Source organism: Argentina anserina, chromosome 7 (genome assembly GCF_933775445.1).
Source record: "Argentina anserina chromosome 7, drPotAnse1.1, whole genome shotgun sequence".
Lineage (NCBI taxonomy): Eukaryota > Viridiplantae > Streptophyta > Magnoliopsida > Rosales > Rosaceae > Argentina > Argentina anserina.
The window spans coordinates 23,211,878-23,231,479 of record NC_065878.1 but is presented as its reverse complement, the minus strand read 5'-3'; the positions used below and the strand labels follow the sequence as shown (position 1 = coordinate 23,231,479).

At 37.2% G+C, this 19,602-nt stretch overlaps 3 protein-coding genes across 4 annotated transcripts; all 3 read right to left on the bottom strand.

Annotated features, from left to right (window-relative positions):
• Positions 1 to 5,656: 5,656 nt before the first annotated feature.
• LOC126803861 (cyclic nucleotide-gated ion channel 1-like) lies at positions 5,657 to 10,048 on the bottom strand. Its single transcript, XM_050531580.1, has 8 exons — positions 9,911 to 10,048; positions 9,007 to 9,075; positions 8,390 to 8,798; positions 7,792 to 7,992; positions 7,102 to 7,364; positions 6,701 to 6,812; positions 6,331 to 6,567; positions 5,657 to 6,172 (listed from the first exon to the last, which is right to left on the bottom strand). Exons 1-8 carry the CDS (start codon positions 9,985 to 9,987, stop codon positions 5,657 to 5,659), a joined length of 1,884 nt encoding a protein of 627 aa, XP_050387537.1. The 5' UTR covers positions 9,988 to 10,048.
• LOC126804011 (cyclic nucleotide-gated ion channel 1-like) lies at positions 9,902 to 13,403 on the bottom strand. 2 transcript variants are annotated; one of them, XM_050531762.1, is made up of 9 exons: positions 13,218 to 13,403; positions 13,008 to 13,087; positions 12,732 to 12,787; positions 12,002 to 12,566; positions 11,604 to 11,816; positions 11,189 to 11,466; positions 10,947 to 11,058; positions 10,626 to 10,862; positions 9,902 to 10,520 (listed from the first exon to the last, which is right to left on the bottom strand). In XM_050531762.1, the coding sequence occupies exons 3-9, from the start codon at positions 12,749 to 12,751 to the stop codon at positions 10,011 to 10,013; spliced, it is 1,935 nt and encodes a 644-aa protein (XP_050387719.1). In that variant the 5' UTR covers positions 12,752 to 12,787; positions 13,008 to 13,087; positions 13,218 to 13,403; the 3' UTR covers positions 9,902 to 10,010. The 2 variants fall into 2 exon arrangements, with proteins under 2 accessions (XP_050387719.1, XP_050387720.1); XM_050531763.1 differs by having other exon boundaries at positions 11,604 to 11,756.
• A 138-nt stretch (positions 13,404 to 13,541) lies between these two features.
• On the bottom strand, positions 13,542 to 18,683 carry LOC126804010 (cyclic nucleotide-gated ion channel 1-like). Its single transcript, XM_050531761.1, has 8 exons — positions 18,522 to 18,683; positions 17,235 to 17,351; positions 16,487 to 17,036; positions 16,181 to 16,393; positions 15,277 to 15,572; positions 15,080 to 15,191; positions 14,693 to 14,929; positions 13,542 to 14,579 (listed from the first exon to the last, which is right to left on the bottom strand). Exons 2-8 carry the CDS (start codon positions 17,261 to 17,263, stop codon positions 13,875 to 13,877), a joined length of 2,142 nt encoding a protein of 713 aa, XP_050387718.1. The 5' UTR covers positions 17,264 to 17,351; positions 18,522 to 18,683; the 3' UTR covers positions 13,542 to 13,874.
• Positions 18,684 to 19,602: the final 919 nt, after the last annotated feature.

The window sequence follows — 19,602 nt, the reverse complement described above, 5'->3', positions numbered from 1 at the left end:
CCCATGATCAATACTGTAAAACAAAAGGTTCTTAAACAACAAGAAGCACATAAATTTACAAATTCAGGAATGAAAAAAAAAAAAACAGAGCAAGTAATAAGCAACTAATGTGATTAAAGAAATGAACTTGCAGCAATTCAAAGATTAAAAAGCTTACTTATGAAGTGGGTCTTCACAATGGTATTCCAAGTAGTCAAATTCAAGTGGGTTTTCTTCAATCTTTGGAACAACAAGTTGTTGAGTATTGTACTCCATTTGAGATTTGACAGAGAATGAGAGGCTAGTACGTAGTAGTGACTTGAGCGAGTTGGATTAAACGAGTGAGGAAAAAAGTGGTGAAGAATGAGGGCTTAAATTGGGAAGAGGAAGGTTTAATCAGAAATTCGTGTGCATTGGGGTTACAAATTCGGTGTTAACTTACTAATTATAGCATTAATTAGTGAAAAGGGGGGCGCATCTAATAATGTCAATTACCATCATTAGTGTGTTATGTGTTCATTCTCAAAAAAAAAAGTATGTTTTAACCAATATGGGTATGGCTACGAACTATGGATTTTTCATCTTTATGTTTCTTATTTTACTTTTTGTTTTTTCTACAATATGGCGAACTATCAACTATGGATGTTTTCACTTATCTCTTGAAATTATGTATTTCCCAATTACGTTGCTAAGAGAATGTTGCCGTACTAATCTATTCTTTTAACATTTGAATTTAACGTCTTGTAACTCGTATGACGTTTGAACTTAATTTTCTATATATCTCAAGCTATTTAAACATTCTATTGTATTGTTGTAGTTTATGTTTGCATGTAAATATTCACTGTCCTTGTCTGGTGTGTATAAGGATGATATGCATGGACAAATACACGATCGACATGGATATTAAATACATGGCACAAAAGAATTAAAGGTTGATGAGAGGAGGTTACTATACGATTAATTAAGAGTCGATTAACGATGAGGGCATAAATTCCCATGAAATATATCTTAATGACGACGTCCAATCTATTGTACCAGATCATATATTTATCCTCATCACTAATTTTAAGCATTTAGGGGTTTGTGATTATGCACGAGATAGTCACTAATTACTTCAGAAATAGCCGTCGTGACCTGAAGACGGCTGAAACGGTTATGGCTTTGGCTGTTTCACTATTAATTCATCTTCATTATTTTGATGCCATACGAACCAGAGAGAAACAATAATGCAGTAATAGTCCTGATCAAAAGTAGATCATCTATAAGATTTTCTCTTGAACTAGAAGATCTAGCTTTCTTTTGAAAACCTTGTAACAGAGATACAAGAACTGAATCTGTTTCGTTCAATGTGAAATAAGAACAATTTGTAGAAGAGATAAGGACTTGCTATTCACTATTTGCATTTTATTGTATTGATCATGAGTACTTGACTACTTGACCATGTACGTTAAATAAGTCTTGAACTAGAAGTTGTTGCTCTCTTGTGAAAAATTGTGTGAGAAGTTCAGAGTGAAATGCTAAGAACTTGTTTTTAGAAGGAAGAAAAAACACTTGCACAAAATTAAAATAGTTACAACTTACAATGGAAATAAGTACATTTGATCCACCATGAGAGCTGTTCAGCACTTGAAACAATATATATATATATATAACTAATAAAATATTGATTTTGAAGTCACCAATTTAAGCAACGGATTGGAAGCCGGTTTCTTCGTCTTGAGATACATTATTACAAGGTGTTGAACTTCTTTTACTCCCACTACTGCTATCATCTTTGATCTCACGGTTCTCATCTTGTTCTCTTTTTTCTTCTTCTCGTTCACCAATGTCACAGCTACTTTTTTCACCCTCATGGTCATTGTTGCTCGGCGATGTTGTTGATCGCGACGAAGAAGGTAGACTACACACATCACCACCACTACTACCTGAAGCATCATCTGTTGCCATCGGATTCAAAACAAGAGCAAAGTGAAGGTTGTTTCCAACATCTCGGAATGACCAAACTTGGACCAAGTCATTCAATTTGAGACGATTTTTGTCACGAATTTCATTCCAACGTGTTTTCAACACATAACTTGAGCTAACGCTGCCATTCTCCTTCTCCATGATCCACTGCCTGAAGGTTATAGCTTCCTCCTCAAGTTGGGGGCTTATAACCGAAACCGCCCAGTCTTCTTGATCTGCAAGAAACTTGATCTCATCCTCGTATAAGAAACTCTCCGGCTTGATTTGTTTCAGAGGCATTGACAACCGGTTAGCGCTTTTTACCATGTCAGTCTTGAACAAACGCTTCTGTATTACCAAACTCATCCTGGCCTTTTCAAAAGTTTCAATCCCTTCCAAAGTTTCAATCTTTCTTTTCAACCCTTCAGGCAAGTCATTCGGGTTAGTACTATATCGTGGTACATGCTCTTTAGGCCTCTTGAATCCCGACCTCTTCATATCCTTTGGCTTGGGCTTCAAACTCCAATCTTTATCATCCTCACCACCATCAATACTCTTCTTCTTGTTGTTGTTGCTCTTCTTCTCCTTCTTGTTCTTCGTCTTCCTTGTCAATCCATTCATTTCCTGAGACCCTGAATCGAAACTCGTTATTGTGCCAACCGAGTATGATGTACTTACCACCAGTTCTTTACCCATTGATGAATTTGGTTCTTCAGTCTTGGTCGTTTCAGAATTTTCAGTCCCTTCAAAAGTTACAATCTTCCTTTCCAACCTTTCAGGCAAGTCATTAGGATTAGTGCTAGATCCCGATGCTCTAATATGCAGTTTAGGCATCTTGAATCCCGACCTCTTTTCCTCCTTAACCTTCATATCCTTCCGCTTGGGCTTCAAACTCGAATCAGAGCTCGTTATATGATTTGCCCTAAGAGAAGACCTCTCTCCCCTTATTGTGCCAACGGAGTTTGATGTACTTAGCACCAGTTGTTTACCCATTGTTGAATTTGGTTCTTTAGTACTACCAAATTGAAAATCCTTGTCATGATCATCAAGCGATTTGAGTTTGATTCTTTTCTCCTTCCTCCTTGTTAGGCTCGAGTAGACTGACTTGTACTTCTTCCGTGCAATATAAGTAGCCCAACATAAAGTATCGAGCAAGGATGAACCAGGTTCAGGACGTCGTTTTCCTCTGAAGTCTTCCATACTCAACAGTGGCACCATCTCGTCTCCTATTTTGTGGTTTTATGAGTTCAGAGATAGATTAAAGAAGATCTTCGAATAGTACGATAATGACAAACTTGTGCCGACCTGATAGAGAGAACAAATATATATATGTTTAAGTAAATACCCAAATAAACATGGTAATCAACTAAGTTAAGGAAAAGGAAACTAAACCTAGATAATCAAGGAACGAATCATAGACACCTTGCAGCTCAAGAAAGTATCAAAGGACTATAACCGTCTATGGTTTTTTGTTTGTTATCTCATCATCGCTTATTTTCTTTGATTGTACTCTCATCGCCGAACCATGATAGGCCGGCGCCTTTCTGCTAGAAAAATCCGGGTGAACGGCCGGCGTCTTTCTGCCATGAAGAGGAAGACCCTGAAGAATAAATCGAGATCACCCGCCAGCAAGACCCTGGAGAATAAGTCGAGATCACCCGCCAAGAACTGTCCCTGGAGAACTCGAAATCATCACCGCCAGGGATTCGATTCCTTATGGTTAGATTTTATTATTATTTTATTTGATTAATTTCGCAGAGATCCACATAATTCCCTGTTAATTCTTCTAATTACAGTTTATGTCTGTCTTATGATACTCATGTTTGTTTCTTTTCTGGTGTAACAGATGACTCTGATGACTGTGAGCAACCATGGGATAAACGCAACCACTTTACTTTTGAGAAATACTGTAATCATCTATGATCCATACAGATAAGATATGTTTCAACAGTTTTTAATGTCAGTTAGGTTTCTAATATTCCATATTTGGTGTCAATTATTATCAACTCCTGATGGTATGGTCATGACATTGCAAAACTAGGCGTTCATTTTTGGTTACATGGAATTTGCTAAGGCTGTGTCTTATGAAGGAAACACACAACTATACCTATGTTTAGGGGGCATATCTACATGTCACGCATTTTTGATATTCTTCAATGTCACGGTTGTTCTTTTAAGCCTTTGTCATTATATTTTTTGTTTTGTTTATAGTTCGCCAATAAAACATTAACAATGTTTATTTGGAACAGCTCCTTTGCCAGGATATATAATGTCCGGTGAACCAACAGACCCTCACTTCAGTATCTGGTATGTTTTAGATTTTCATTGTTTTTGTTTTGTCAAGGTGCCTCCGACTTGCTTAGATGTTGTTTGAATGATAACTGGGTTTGTTATATATGCATATAATTCTACAAGAATTTTTGGAGATATAATTTGATCCCAAATTTGCCCTTCAGAATTGACTCCAAAGATGCTACAACGGATTAAAAAATCTGTCGCGCTCTAGAAGGCAAATAATAAGAAATAATAATCACCATACAATATAACAAAATAACAAGGATTGCGAGATTTATCTCTTCAATTGTAGGCTCTTGTATGACCCATCATTCAAACACGTTTAAGATTGAGGCGTGTAAACACTGCCATTAAGAGTATATTTCGCCCCTCGGAGACAATGTCTTAGTGTAGCAGGTATATGGCGTCTACCCTCCAGGGTACAACAATTGTTTATCTTTGTAAGCGTACACTCGCAGACTTGGATCCTAGAACTACTTAGTTCTTCCTAAACCCTATATTATGATTTAACTATAATTAATATAATGTGTTTCTGTGTGTATGTATATATCTATATCATGAAATGAGCAAGAGATGTCAAGATTATATAGGAGTAGAAACTTGTAAATCATAAAGACAATAATAACATCATAGATGTTACAAAGAAATAAATAAATTGAAACTACTATAACCCCCACATAAATATCATATATATAATGAACCTTAATTAATATGAATAAATATGATTAATTCATAAGCTTGTAACACCCACTTAATATTTTAAAAATAATACGGTTGTTCAACCTTTGAAAATAAGATAAGTTAAAATAATATTATATTTTGAAATTCAACAAAAATTCTAATAGAAATGACTTGAGAAAACCAAAATTGCTTTTTTACTTCAGCCCAGACGCGAATCTAGGTAGAGGTTCGGGTGGGCTCAAGCCCCCCCCCCCCCCCCCCCCCCCAAGGCTTGGTCGAGTGTATTCATTAACTCCAAACCCACCTGAGTACGATCTGTATCATACCCATTTTTATCTTTTCTTTTAGGTTCTTAATATTTCAATACTTCCTACCCTTACTTCTCTAAAATTGGACAATGGCTTCCTTCCTATCTGGTTTTTTGAATCTACTTAGTCTTAGTTTTTAGGCTAGCTGTAATTCATGATTTTTTTTCTAGAAGAGGCTAGCTCTTTAGGCCATAGTATTTTCACGCACAATTTAAGTTTTACAATCTTAGTAGATGTTTGCCTGCCTCTATCCTTATTCAATACAAAAAAAAAATCATTTCAATGTTAAGTTTGGCTGAATCATTTAATACAAGTAGTTCAAAAAAAAATATCATTCTAGTTAGCTACATATAAGACTGAGTTTATGATGATTTTTAATGTTTGCATCTAGATGATATTATATATAAAATATTTTTATTCATTAATTTTCAACATCATGATTCTTCATTTTAAAAAAATTCAAACCCACTCAGACAATAAATTCGATCCGCCGCTGCTTCCGCCCGTTGGATTCTTTTGCGGAAGCGGCGGAATGCCTTTTGCACAGCAAATGCAGCCCACGGCTTTGGATCTATATCCTTACGAAAATGGAGCCAGAAATTCATTACAATAAGCTTTAACTGTTGGACCCTTAGAACAAAGACTTCAACATCAGTTTGAGCTTTGACAGTTGTGGTTGACAAGGGAAAGTTGGATATGTTGGTCGACATTATCTCCCAATGCGTTTCACCATAGAAACGCAGCACCCAATTGAGAAGTTCTTCACCATAGCAGTCACCATATCCAAGAAATCTTACAACGGCAGAAGTGGTGTGAGTCACAATATTGCCACGCGTGATGAACAGCATCTCAATTAGTGGATCTCCTTCTTGAAAGATGATGCTATTCTTTTTGTAATGCACTGGCTCAAGATATTCACAGATTGCGCCCAACAGTTCCTCATTCTTGTATCGAAGTAACGGCACCTAAATGAAACAATTAGTAGTAAGCCTAAGCTAATATCATCCATAGATTAAGTATTAATAACTTAACCATATTGGAGTGCCATATATATAGTGCATAACACCTTAATTATCATTATCCTTACTATGCAAATGAACAACAAAGGGAGAAAATAACTCACTTCTCTGAGTGGATTAAAGCAAATATGTCTCTTTATATCCTGTCTGAGGACACGCGGAAGAAGTTGAAGAAAGTTATTCACATCAATTACTGTGTTTTCCTTGAGTTTTTTTTTCATACAGTCTTGAATTTGGCATTTAAGCTCCGGCGGAAGTCTATGGGAATGCATCCACAGATCCATATCTAGTTCCTTGGCTCTCAAATCCTCTGATCTTGCAACTTTTGATAGCAAATATGTCTTTTTAACAACAGAAAACAGTCCATCAAATTCTGAAATGTGATAATCCTAAACACGTACATTTTAAATCAAGCAATATTAATGCCACATAATTAAATCATCATTGATTGTTCTGAACTCAAGTAGCACCAACCTGCATATTACCAATAAGAAGTCCAAATAGTACCAACCCACATATTGAAACAGAAACTGCAAAACAAACTTCCCAGAGATAGGTGCTTGTTTTAAGGCTTTGACCAAGAGAACTGGATAACAGATAGAAGTCAATCAGAAGCAACTAAAAAACGATAAACTATCGTTTTTTATTCATATGTTCACATAAATGATAAGAGAAAAACTAGTTGAACTTTAATTTGATCAAGTGTATTAGTTTACAACTAAGGTAATTCTGTGCATTTATGCATTATTATATAAGACTAGCCACTACATGGAGTTGGTCTATGTTAATGTATTGAACTATTGATGCATCAATGTACTGAAGGGTTTCCTTTTAATTGTAGCACAATGCAAGATCAAAGGATTGAATGTGCAGACCTGAGATTTTGCAGTCCCCACCAAAAGCAGTAAAATATCCTTTGTGAAAAATCACTCGAAACAACTTCGGATTCAAGGGCATCCTTGTATATTCCAAAATTAAAAAGTGTGGAATTTGCAGCGCAATAATCATGCAGAAGCGTGCTAGATCTTAAGGTGTTGTCACAGTAAAATGAACAATGAACACCGAGATGTTTACATGCTTCCAGCCAACAAGATGCGTTCCTTTCTATAGAAAACAAATACCAAAAGGCTCCAAGTGCCTACAGAAGGACAAGAAAATTCTACTTGACCTTTAGATTGTAAACTAGATCCGATCAGTAGCACTAATAGCAAGAAAATTTAAAATAAAATAAAAGAATTTTAGGGAACTGATGAAGGAATAGTTACGTTCCCTGTAATGTGTAAAACTATGTTCCTCTGAGTTCTTCATGTGATTTGCTTAATTACTGGAGCTTTAAAGGTTATGCATGCAAACTATGACACCATATTAAAGTGTAGTGGGTGTAGATCTACTGTCTAATATCATATTTGTTGCCGACCTTAAGCACCAGATACTTATAATAATTGCAAATAAACATGGTGAACGTGAATCCAAAGAAATTGAACATCAGTAAATCAAAGAATAAAGAAATTTTCAACTGAAATCATTCAAGAAACTTACATGAATACGAATGGTTAGAAACTTACATGACTGGCCAGCATAAAGAAAGAGAGATTAGCCCATGCAGATTCAGCGAGGATGCCAGAGGCCCTTACAAATACTTTTAACAAGGAGCAGGTTCGTAGAACCCTCAGAATGTACTGGATTATGAACAAAATGTTCAAGAACTTGGCTGCATTGTAAATTCTGGGGTCATTTAGTTTGGGAATTACAGCAAAAACTAGCACCTGGACAGATAAGAACAGAACAAGTTTATCAGTTTATGAGTCCACAATTGTAGTCAATACTCAATACTATGGAAGGCTACCTATTCACATGATCATATATATCCCCAAGATTTATTCACTCTTTTACCATCTGAGATTATTTTATCCGTGCATCACTAGTCCAACTAAGAAAGGGAACTGATTTCACTCATTTCATAAATGTCAAAGATGCTGAAGAGCATCCTCTGGTAGGAGAGGCTTATGCTATCATGCCAAGTTCAAGTTTATCAATACGAAAACTTTTATCATCAGAAACGGAATGAATGAAAAAAAACAGAACTGTCATGAATCAATAGTTCAATACGTGTAAAAAACGGTGCAAATAATGTAGTTCAATCAGTACTGTGAATTTCCATACCTGTGGAAGTGGAAGAACTACGAGTATGTCCACTACAACGAAACGAGTAACAGATCTAGCATCAAAATTACAGATGATAGAATGCATGTAACAGAGGTCACTGAGAGATCGCAAAACACTAGCAATAATCCCCAATATTCTGTCCAATTTAATGCACTTCTCCTCATCACTCATGATAAGAATATAACAGAAAAGTGGATCCAGTAAGAGCGCGCTAACAGACCAAATAAGTATACAATTCTGCCAGTTTAGCTTTAGCTTGTCAATCAGTACTCCACAATGAGATTTAAATCCTTTAATACCCGTTATCCTTTTAGAAGATCCAGGTCCCAAAGATCTGTTGTAGTAATCTACCTTCCCTCGAGATGCAATTCTGGGAGCATTTTCTTCTAAATCACCACTATGTGTCCTAATAAACATCATAATTTTTTTTTAACAAACATCATAAATAAGCATATAACAAACAAAGACGAGAGTTACATTGTTTCCTAAATAGAGCATAAATATACAACATACAATATAGACTGTAAACCAGAGTGACTACTATACTCCAGATAAAAATGAACGCATGCTTAGAAGTTAGAAATGCACAATGGTTTATTCATTGAGAAACTTACCGTGAAATTTCAACTTCCATTGTCGCCAATCCCCCAGGTAAGGTCCGACGAGCGCACTGGGGCAAAAGCCTGTTCAGTAGATGATGACTGGTTTTTATCAGAAGCAAGATTAGACAGATGATCTTCAAATCACAATAGCTTCTGCTCCTAGAATAGTGAACTAATTAAGACAGTTCTGCTACATTAAGAAGACAACTAGTACAAGTCCATGGGTGTGAAAATTTTAAACTTTAGACCAAAGACTTAGACAAACTATAGTATACAGAGCTACTGGTCTAAGTCTTTGCAATACATATAAACAAACTGACAAGTTGAGAAAAGTCATCAAGCTCGAGGGTTTACAAGTTGACTTAAGCTTGTTCTTCACTTTGGTCAAGCGTATAACAAGCCAGATCGAACCTATAGGATAGTAAGTAACAAAGACGGATACCTGTCCCTGGTCATCAAGCTCAATACTACGTTGTTCACCTATAAAAGCAAACTGCAGAACTTTTTACACCAAGGAAGAAAAAATTAAAAGCTTTGAAGTTTGAATCATATTCAGTATGTACAGTATGACTTTGTTTACAGAGATTCATGTTTATTTTCTTTCAGGATGGCCTTTTAAACATTATAGAATTACCTGACTGTATGTGCATATTCCAAGAGACTGATATGTAGTTTATGTACATCCAATTGTAGGAGCTACAACTAGTTACTGTGACTGAAGATCTATACACCCTAAGGACTACTGTATTGTAATTTTCGTATTGTTATTTCGTGTTTCATGCTGCTTGAGTGCTTGGTGTTGTTAAAACTTTAGATTTGGCCTGTAGCAATGTGGTGCCCTTGTATGTTTTAAACTTTTAATACAAGAATCAAACGAAAGGAAGAACATGTGTCTAAACTCAAATTGTTTCATTACCAAATCAGACCAAACAAACTGATTCTGCATGTTCCTGACGGGTTGTATAAAATGTTATCTTGAACTAATGTGCGCATCTGTATGATCGATGCCACACAGGTTATGAGATTGCAGAATTTTCAGTGCGAGAAACACTGCCATCCTTAGACCGGGGAGTCTTTTGAAGCTGTTTATAACGGCGCCATGCCGCTTGCAAAGCCTGAGCTGCCCTTGGTTTGCGTGATTGCTCCATAACAGAGCTGGGGAAAAGCCACCAAAACTTGGAGACCACATTCTTCAAGTCATTGGCTTTTATAACAAACACTTCTACTTTAGTATGTGCTTGCACTGTTTCAGTTGAGAAGGGAAGGTTGGATAGGTTGGGATTAGAATAAGTTTTAAGTACCCAGTCAAGAAGTTCTTGGCCATAGAAGTCACCCTTTTCGAGACAATCAGCGCCTGCACTGTTCGTTGTTGTGTAAGTCCATACCTTGCCGCGAGTGATGAACAACATCTCATCAAGAGGGTCTCCTTTCCGGAGTATGAAGCTATGCTCTATGTAAAGCACTGGTTTTAGATGATCACATATTGCATCAAGCAATCGTGGATCCTTATTTTGAAGCATAGGAACCTGCAGGTGGTCATGGCCTCATCATGAAATGTAGAACTGATAACACAGTGCGCATGTTACATATATATGTGTGTGTGTCGACAATTTTCAAATGAAGAATCTCACTTTACTGAGTGGACCGTAGCATAGATGCTTCTTTGTTTCCCTTCTGATGTCCCGGGGAAGATTGTGAAGAAAACTCTCCACATCAACACCTCTAGTTTCTTGCCATTTGTATTTCTGGAATTTCCATATTCGCTTCTTGAGCTTCCGAGGAAGGGAATGGAACGCCATCCACAACTCTATCTCTTGTCCCTTCAATCTCATTTCCTCCAGCCTTACTGTTTTTGATTGCAAAAATGTCTGTTCCACAACAAAGTAAAGACATCAGTTATGTCAAGCCAATAAGAGATGCTAATTCATACACAATTTTATTAAGGAACCAACCTGCATATTTCCAATGAGAAATGCAAACAGTATCAATCCAGAAAGTGAAACAAAAACTGAGAAGTAGACTTCCCACAGATAGGTACTTGTTTTGAGGCTTTGACCCAGGGAACTGCAGAATATAACATTGAAATGAACCGGACGTAAATTTCATAACGGTAGCTAAACACAATTGCAGGGACAGATTAAAAGTCCACTAGTATGTGGAAATTATATCTTTAACTTCAGAAATGTGTGCAAACCTCAGGTTTTGCAGTCCCCACCAAAAGCAGTAAGAGATCTTTGTCACGAAATCTGTTGATTCAATGACACCAGATTCAAGGGCACCATGGTATATTCCAAAATCAAAAAATGTGGAATTTGGTGTCTTTAGAGAGCAAGAGTCGTTCAGAAATGTGTTAGCTCCAAAAGTATCATCACAATATAATGAACAGTGAGCGGTAGCATAAATTTTACAGGATTTTCGCCAGCAAGATGCTTTCCTTTCTATCGAAAAGAAGTACCAGAAGGCTCCAACAACCTACAGGGTCAGAAAATTTATCAATCAAGAGAATCAGTGATGATAATAAGAAGCTAGTTTCTCGAATTAAAGTAGAACAGAATGATTAGAAATTTTGTTTGGTTAAAATGACTGGCAAGCATATAAAGGAAGCTTACATGACTAGCAAGCAGATAAAGAAAAAGGTTAAAGGCAGCTTTAGCCCATGCAGTTTCAGCGAGAATGCCAGAAGACCTTGTAGCCTCATTCAACAATGAGCAGATTCGGAGAGCCCTTAGCACATATTGAAAGATAACTATGAAGTACAATGCCTGTGTTGCATGGAAAACCCTCGAGTTATTCAATCTTGGAATGATACCATAAACTATCACCTACATCAAAATTGGAGAAATTCTATATTAGTCCAGAGTTGTAGTTTAGACCATTATCAATTGTTAAAAGATGTAAACTCGAAGTGGTTCTGCACTTTCTACTCTTGAAATCTGGCAAACACATAAAAAGTGATGAAACAAGATATATAGACAACATATGAAGTACCTCAAGTAACTAGCCTTACCTGTGGGAGTGGAAGAACTACAAGGATGTCAAATATGAAGAACAAGAACAAATATCTCCACGCTTTTGCCTGAGTGTGTGGAGCCAGTTCACCTTCTTTTGATGAATGAGAAGAAAGAGTGACAACGCTAACACGAAACTGATAAATAATGTAAAACACATAAAAGAAATCCACAATGAATCGCAGAACAGTGGCTATAACTCCTAAAGTTCTGTCCAATCGAAGACACTTCTTCTCATCATTAACCACAAGGACATAACAAAACAAAGGATCGAGCGAGAGCGCGATGACACAGAGAACAAGAAGCATTTCATTCCACCTTTGCTGGACTAATGCCTGGCGGTCAAGAATCTTCTTTTTGGAACTCAGTCCTATAGATAAAACTCCATAATAGATTTTCATGGTCTTCAAAAAGCTCTGTAGTCTTTCAAAACCAGGCTCTAGAAAAACTCTACAGACCTTATTGACAGCTGAGTTCACTGATGCAAACTTTGCAGTTGAAAGAGTACCATTAATTTTTTGAGTTAGTTCTTCACCATTTTCTTCTATATCACGACTCCGTATCCTAAATAAAGTCACAGAGCAAATAGACTTATTAGCTTAACATACATGGATTATGGATAGACGGAGTTCATAATCAAGATCATAAAATATCCATATCATGATTCGAGAGTCCCATGCCACCATGTAACCGGAAGAAAATGAGAGGAGAGAAATTTATTCACATTACCTTGGCATTTGTACCGCCATTGTTGCGAATCTTGATCTAGCTAGCTAGCAGCTTAGCTGCAGGGACAAGAAAGAAAATATGGCTTTTAAGAAGCAAAAAAAAAAGAGTGTAGGTCAAAAGTCCACGGATCTACTCTTCAAAGTCTTTGCAATATTATTAATATAAACATGAATATAAACCACGTAGTTTTTCTATGTATTAACCAAGGAAGCATCCAATACAGTGAATCCACACCCAACTTGCAGAAGACTCGGATTCCACAAGTGGTTCGTTTACCTATGCATTCCCATTATGACAGACTTGTCAATTTAAAAGATGAGTTAAGCCTGTGCTCCAATCTGCTCAAGCTTTTACTTCTGCATCAAGCACAACGATCAAATGTAAAATACTTCTGTATAGACTCGAATCAATACATTTGTGTTGTATGCCATTACAATAATTTGCACAGAAAAATGAAATACTGAATCAAACTCGAAAGGCTACTACCTGTTGCTTTTGAGCAGAAGTATCACTCTTTGCTGGCGTCTGAAGTAGCAGAACGCGATGCGTATATAATGAAACCTGAAGTTCACACAAGCCTTTACCAGCATCGATTGCAACCTATTCTCCTCCTTCCACAAAGACTTTTCTTACAATGGCGGCGCCAAGCTGCTCGATCAAGTGCTCCAGGGGTTCAAGTAAAACCTGAATGTATGAACTTGCGCAGGCTCTGTAGGTGATTCAAATGTGATCTAGTTTAGGCTGTTGGTTAGAGCCAGCCAATCAAACTTAAATTTTTTTTCCATCTTTACCAATCAAAGATTACAAGAATCCTTCAAATTTTTCATTTTGATATTAACTGACAATTTACTAGAAATGCCGGATATTTGTTTCTGCTACTCCACCAGATTCAGATTGTAACTAAGAAACTTCCCATACACAAATAAAATCGCCAATTTCCCACATGTTTTGCAGAATCAGGAAACAACCAAGCATTGCCATATACAACAATATACTTTACAGACCTAATACACTTGAAGAACTGACCGCAGCTTTTTACCATTGTGCTGTCACATTTTTCTTGATTTTCAGTTCTATAGTTCACGTTACATTTTGGCACAACAATATTAAGCTTATAAAGAATTAAGACTAATCTACATATACCTATTGCTCTTCAGCAGTGAAATCCGGCTCTGCTGGCTTCTGAAGTAGCATGGGCGGCAATCTATCTGGCACCCTTCCCTTGCGTGTACCACTACGCCGTAGCCGTACAGCACGAAGTACATTAGCAGCAAATCTCGAGGCATAAATGGTGGCACCAAGACTAGGGGAGCTAGTGTCAGCCTTCGCAAGTGCATCTTGCAACCTATTCTCCTCTTCCCGCAGAGACTCTTCAAGCTTCTTCTTACCATAACGACGCCATGCTGCCTGAATAAAGCAAGCGGCCCAAGTCCTCCACTGTTGTGAGTAAGACCTGAATGTGTGGCGAAGCTGCTTGCTGTGAAGCCGTCGAAACTGGGAGGCTACGAACCTCAAATCCTCTGCTTTCAAAGCAAAGGCTTCGACTTCACTAAGGGCTTGGACAGTTCTGGTTGAGATTGGAAGATTTGAAGAGGTGTGTGGATCAAGAGCCCATGTGAGGAGCTCCTCACCACAGAAGTCACCAGCTTTGAGATATTCAGAATTGAAGAACCCAGTCCTTCCACCATTTGTGGTCATAGTCAAAAGCTTGCCTCGCATTATAAAGAGCATCTCATCCACTGGGTCTCCCTCCCGAACAATGTAGCTATCTTCTGTATACAGTACAGGCTTCAGACGGTCACACATCGCATCCAACAATTGGTCATCCATTTTCTCAAACATTGGCACCTGAGATGTATTAAGGAAATTTAGGATTTAACAACACATGCAGGTACAGACACTCAAACAGTCAAACCTTTATCATACTCATATGCACTCATAAGAACCACACACAAACTCACCCTCATCAGTAGAGCCAAGCAGAGATGGCGCTTTATGTCCCTTCTAAGGTCTTTTGGAAGATTACATATCAAATTCTCTTCATCTACACCTCTGGTTTCTTGCCATCTGTACTGCTCATACCGCCTTATGCGTTCTCTCAAATTCTCTGGTAGCAAACGGTGGGACATCCATTGTTCTGCGTCTCTCCTTTTAACTCTCATCTCCTCTAATCTCGTAGTTGTAGACTGCAAATATGTCTGGTTCAAGAAACGATCTCATTAGTTCATTATACCCACTGGAGTCATGTACATGAAGTAAGCATACAAACCAGAGATTGAAAACCAACTATACATCAATATTCATTAGACAAAATTACATGACTACAAAATTTCAATGACAAAATTAACCTGCATATTGCCAATAAGAAATGAAAATAACACCAGGCCCGCGATAGAAATGAAGACCGCAAACAAGATTTCCCAAACATATGTACTTGTTTCAAGATTTTGACCAAGCGAACTGAAAAATGAACAAAAGTAGAGCATAAGTCATCAAAAAGTAACTTCAAATATCAGCTCTACCAACCTAAGTCGTATAAGCCCACCTCAAATTCCGTAATCCCCACCAAAAGCAGTAGAAGAGCTTTTGAAGAAAGCCTGTGTTTAACTGAACAATACCAGATTGAAGACCATCAAGAAATATGCCAAAATCAAATTTCGTTTTATCCTCTTCTAGTATTGGGCATGAAGAATTTAAGAATTCGGTCTTATTAGAAAGCTGCCCTCTGGTATCACAGTATAGATCCGGTATGGAGCATATGGTTGAATTCATCCTGCAAGATTGTTTCCAACATGTGGTTTCTCGTTCTAAAGAAATTAGATACCAAAATGCTCCAAGTACCTACGAGCAACACATCATTAGTTGAAGATCAGGACATTTAAGATAGATAAACAATGATTCAGTTTAACATTAAAAAACAAGACCATGCAAAGATACCCCTCATGCTATGTATAACATGTGAATTTGATTTAGGCACAGAATTTACATGGGCTCAAAAAATCAGAACTCAACTATTAATCTACCACCAACATAGAAGGGAAAAATTGACCGTGTCACTATGTATAGCATCAATAAATAAACTTTCATTTCTATTTCAGTTTTAGAAATGAAAGTTTATTTCAGTTTTAGAAATTAATCTACCACCTAACAACTCCATCACCTTTTCAAACAACATCAGTGTGAATGAGCTCTCTCATAAGCATAACGAGCAAGCTTGTTCAAGAAAGTTTACAAAAGGAGCGATGCATTTTAAGAACTCTCTAGATGAGAACATCCATTACATTTTAAATTAAAACTCAAGTCCTTTCAAATGTCTAGATGATGTATTGTGAACGAAATGGTTAAGGACTTACACTCTGTAAAAGATAGGCAATCACTGAAATGCAAATCAATCTAGGAACAATATCATATTATTCTCAGCATAGAGTTAATAGTATTCTCGAACTTACATGACTAGCAAGCATATAGAGGAAAAGATTAAATGCTGCGCCTGCCCATGCAGTTTCCGTAAGTATGCCAGAAGCCCTTGTTACTTCTCTATACAACGGATATATACGAATAACCCTTGGCACATATTGAAACAAAACAACAAACTTCAACAAATCCTTTGTATTCAATGATGCTGAGCCTGACAGTCTTGGAATGAATAGTAGAATGACAACCTGGAAAAGTTCTTATTATTAGATGTCAAAAGTAAAAAACAAAACAAGCATATAATCTGCATGAGATACAAACTACAAGTACAAATAGTGTACCTGTGGGAGTGGAAGGACAGCAAGAATGTCAATTAGGAAGTAGGAGGATAGATACCTCTTTGCAATAGCCCAAGAATCTTCAACTAAAACACCTCTTCCAAAAACTCGAGAAGGAGGAGCAATAAAACCAGTACGAAACTGAAAGATTATATGAACTATATAAAATATGTCAGTGAATGAACGCAAAACACTAGCTGTTATCTCCATCTTTCTGTCCTTGTCAAGGCACTTGTGGTCATCATCAATAACGGGAACGTAAAAGAACAAAGGATCCATGGAAACAGCAAGTACACATGCCAATACAAATATCTTATTCCACTTTTGAAGAAATTGCCCTTGCGGATCAAGAACTGTAGAACCGAAGCTTTTACCAACAACCCCATTAATCGAATAGGACTTCCATGACTTAATCCTCTCAGAACCAGATTCCAGGCTTCTTTGAAATTTAGATGAAACTGAGCTAAATGTTGATCTGAATGTTCTTCGCTGGCCTCCATCATTCGGAGAATATGGTGGGTCAACAGGTTTCTCTGGATTCCAATCCTGAAACCTAAAACAATAAAGGACTCATGTTAGAATTTAAACAAATCTCCTACCATATACAACAGCAATGGAAAGAAGTGAAAAATAGTAATATTATGAATTCCTCTCATAACAAACACCTTTTGCTCAAGTAAGAAAAAAACCAAATGCACACTATAAACTTCAGGTCACAATCATCCAAAGCAAGTCGTTTGATTGAACTAACCTGACTATCTTCTCGTGCTGAAAATTCATGACTCTTCTAATGCTCAACAGAATCTCCGACCTTTGATTGACCCAAAGAACTTCTTCATGTACCACCGAAGCTCCCAAAGTCCAGCTCCTGAACAAAAAATTCAGTAAAACCAGTTAGAGACATAAATTTTCCATCATTCCCATGAAACTAAGGCTACGTTTGGCAACCCAGATTGGCATTGTAAAAGGATAATCATTGGATTTGATTAGGATAAGATTGGATTAATTTTAATCTGATCATATGTTTGGTATGATAGATTTATAGCCGGAAAAGACGTCTACAGTTCATTCTCGTGTTCTTCAACTCCCAATCAAATGGAAATCTCTGAATTCCTCTAAGAACCAAATTCCCTCAAGCTAATCAAGCATGACAGCAATTGACCCAAATTATATATTTCCTAGAAATTCTTAACCTGAAGCATCAAGAAACTCCAATCCTAAAATCAAAACAAGTTCCCGTGAAACTCCGACCACTACAACCTCTGTCCCACCGTTGACTCCATCGCCGACCCAAACGACATCATCTATGAGTCCCCCAAATCCTCTTGGCGGCCAATTCAAACTCCTCTGCATCTCCAACACCGTCTACGAGGCCATGACACTTTTCCAGCTCGTCGTCGCTGCTGTGACCACCATCGAGCTTCTGGCTTCCCGTCGTCAACTTCATCATTTCGCAACAACTAGATTGGTAATCCGGTTAAACAAACATAGCCTAAAAGCCAAAGTCTTTGGCTGCTCAGTGCCATTTGCCATAATTCCAATAAGCAAACATCGCACTACACCTAAACATATCTCCAAAAAGTAAAATCTCAGCATTTCATACACTCAAAAAACTCATTGCTATCTTCTGAGAAACCACCTTACAGTCTAACACCAATAAAACCAGTCTTTGGAAACAAACCACCAACTAACAAACGACTTGGAATGGAGTCCTATTAGATTACCAAATATTCCACACCAAAAAAAAAAACTCATCTTTGACAACCTAAACATCAACTTCTGATCAAAATCAAAACTTTGAACTCAAATACAACAGCCATAACTACATAACTCACAGAATCAATATCTGAAACAAATATCAAACTCATTTCTTCCAAAACGAGTTGGGATGCAAACATAACAAACTCCCATATCCTCAAAAACTCAATCTTCAACCAACTAAAAGCAAACTTCCAATCCAAAATCAAACCTTTCAACTCAAACACAACAAACAAACAAACAAACAACCATAACCACATCAAAGGGTAGAAGAACATACCCAGAGAAACGAACAGGAACAACTCTGGGGAGAAACCAAGACTCGGGGTATTGACAGTCAAATCAAACAAAGACCCAGATAGCAAAGGATACAGCTCTCTATTTGATATGAATGAGCAAACAAGTGAGAGAGAGAGAGAGATAGAGAGAGGAAAGTTCCAGGAAAATGCGTACAGAGTCAGGTGGGTCAAATAATCACTGAGACGACCTCTCGTGATTTAGTTTTCTTTGATCTTTTATCACAAAGACAGAACAGAACAGAACAGAACACACAAAATGGTGATTGTGATTACAAAGCCAAGTCCTCCATATCTGGGTCCCAGTAAAACATATACTAGTTCTTCATCGTCTTCTTCTACTTGTACTAGCTCTCTCTCTCTCTCTCTCTGCAGTTACTTTCAGTGCGGTGGGTGAAGTGACCGATATGCCCGAACAGTTAAACTCATGCCCGCGTACTTCCCGCAGATTTTGAGGGGATATCGGTCCCGGCTGACTTTGATTTTATTTTATTTTGTTTTTGACCGATTTACACTAATCCAACTTGTTTAGTGAGATGGTGATATGTTATCGTTTGTATTAGAATTGTTTGTTGTTTACAATTTTGGGGTGGAAAGAGTCAATATACATATTACTAAATTCAGTGATAGTAACATTTCAAAATTTTCAAGGAGAGTTCTTAAATTATTTGGAGGAAAGTATTGGGGTTTGATGTTCCTAGTACGTTTTGAAGGGTATTTGGGCCACTTGAAGTTTCAATTAACACGAGCAGGGAAAGTGGAATTTGTTGATCTCATTAGTGCAATTAAAGACATCATTAGGTTTGCGTTTAAGGTAATCAAGTGGTGTTCTTATTTGCCATTGACATCGTTTTCTTTTTCTTCTTCTTGAATTATGATAGAATGAAACAAACAAACTACAAAAGAGAAATAAATTACATGGTGCTCCCATTGACATTGTTATTATTCGAGTAATTGGTATAGCTCATAGGGTATCAAGAAAGTTCTATAACTGAAATTCAACAAATGAAGTACGTACAAATTTCTTTTAGAAATCATGTATGTGAGCTGGCAATATATGATTGG

What these genes read in the sequence shown, in the direction of transcription:
- LOC126804010 (XM_050531761.1), bottom strand. Translation starts at nt 17,263, where the DNA reads ATGAATTTTCAGCACGAGAAGATAGTCAG. An exon ending in CAGCACGAGAAGATAGTCAG is followed by an intron (nt 17,037 to 17,234) that starts GTTAGTTCAATC and finishes TTATTGTTTTAG; the next exon opens with GTTTCAGGATTGGAATCCAG. An exon ending in TCTATATGCTTGCTAGTCAT is followed by an intron (nt 15,573 to 16,180) that starts GTAAGTTCGAGA and finishes TGTTGCTCGTAG; the next exon opens with GTACTTGGAGCATTTTGGTA.
- LOC126804011 (XM_050531762.1), bottom strand. Translation starts at nt 12,751, where the DNA reads ATGGCGGTACAAATGCCAAG. An exon ending in TAGTTCTTCCACTCCCACAG is followed by an intron (nt 11,817 to 12,001) that starts GTAAGGCTAGTT and finishes ATTTTGATGTAG; the next exon opens with GTGATAGTTTATGGTATCAT. An exon ending in TTCTCATTGGAAATATGCAG is followed by an intron (nt 10,863 to 10,946) that starts GTTGGTTCCTTA and finishes GTTGTGGAACAG; the next exon opens with ACATTTTTGCAATCAAAAAC.
- LOC126803861 (XM_050531580.1), bottom strand. Translation starts at nt 9,987, where the DNA reads ATGCGCACATTAGTTCAAGATAACATTTTATACAACCCGTCAGGAACA. An exon ending in AGTTTGTTTGGTCTGATTTG is followed by an intron (nt 9,076 to 9,910) that starts GTAATGAAACAA and finishes TCTACTGAACAG; the next exon opens with GCTTTTGCCCCAGTGCGCTC. An exon ending in TGGGGACTGCAAAATCTCAG is followed by an intron (nt 6,813 to 7,101) that starts GTCTGCACATTC and finishes TCTGTTATCCAG; the next exon opens with TTCTCTTGGTCAAAGCCTTA.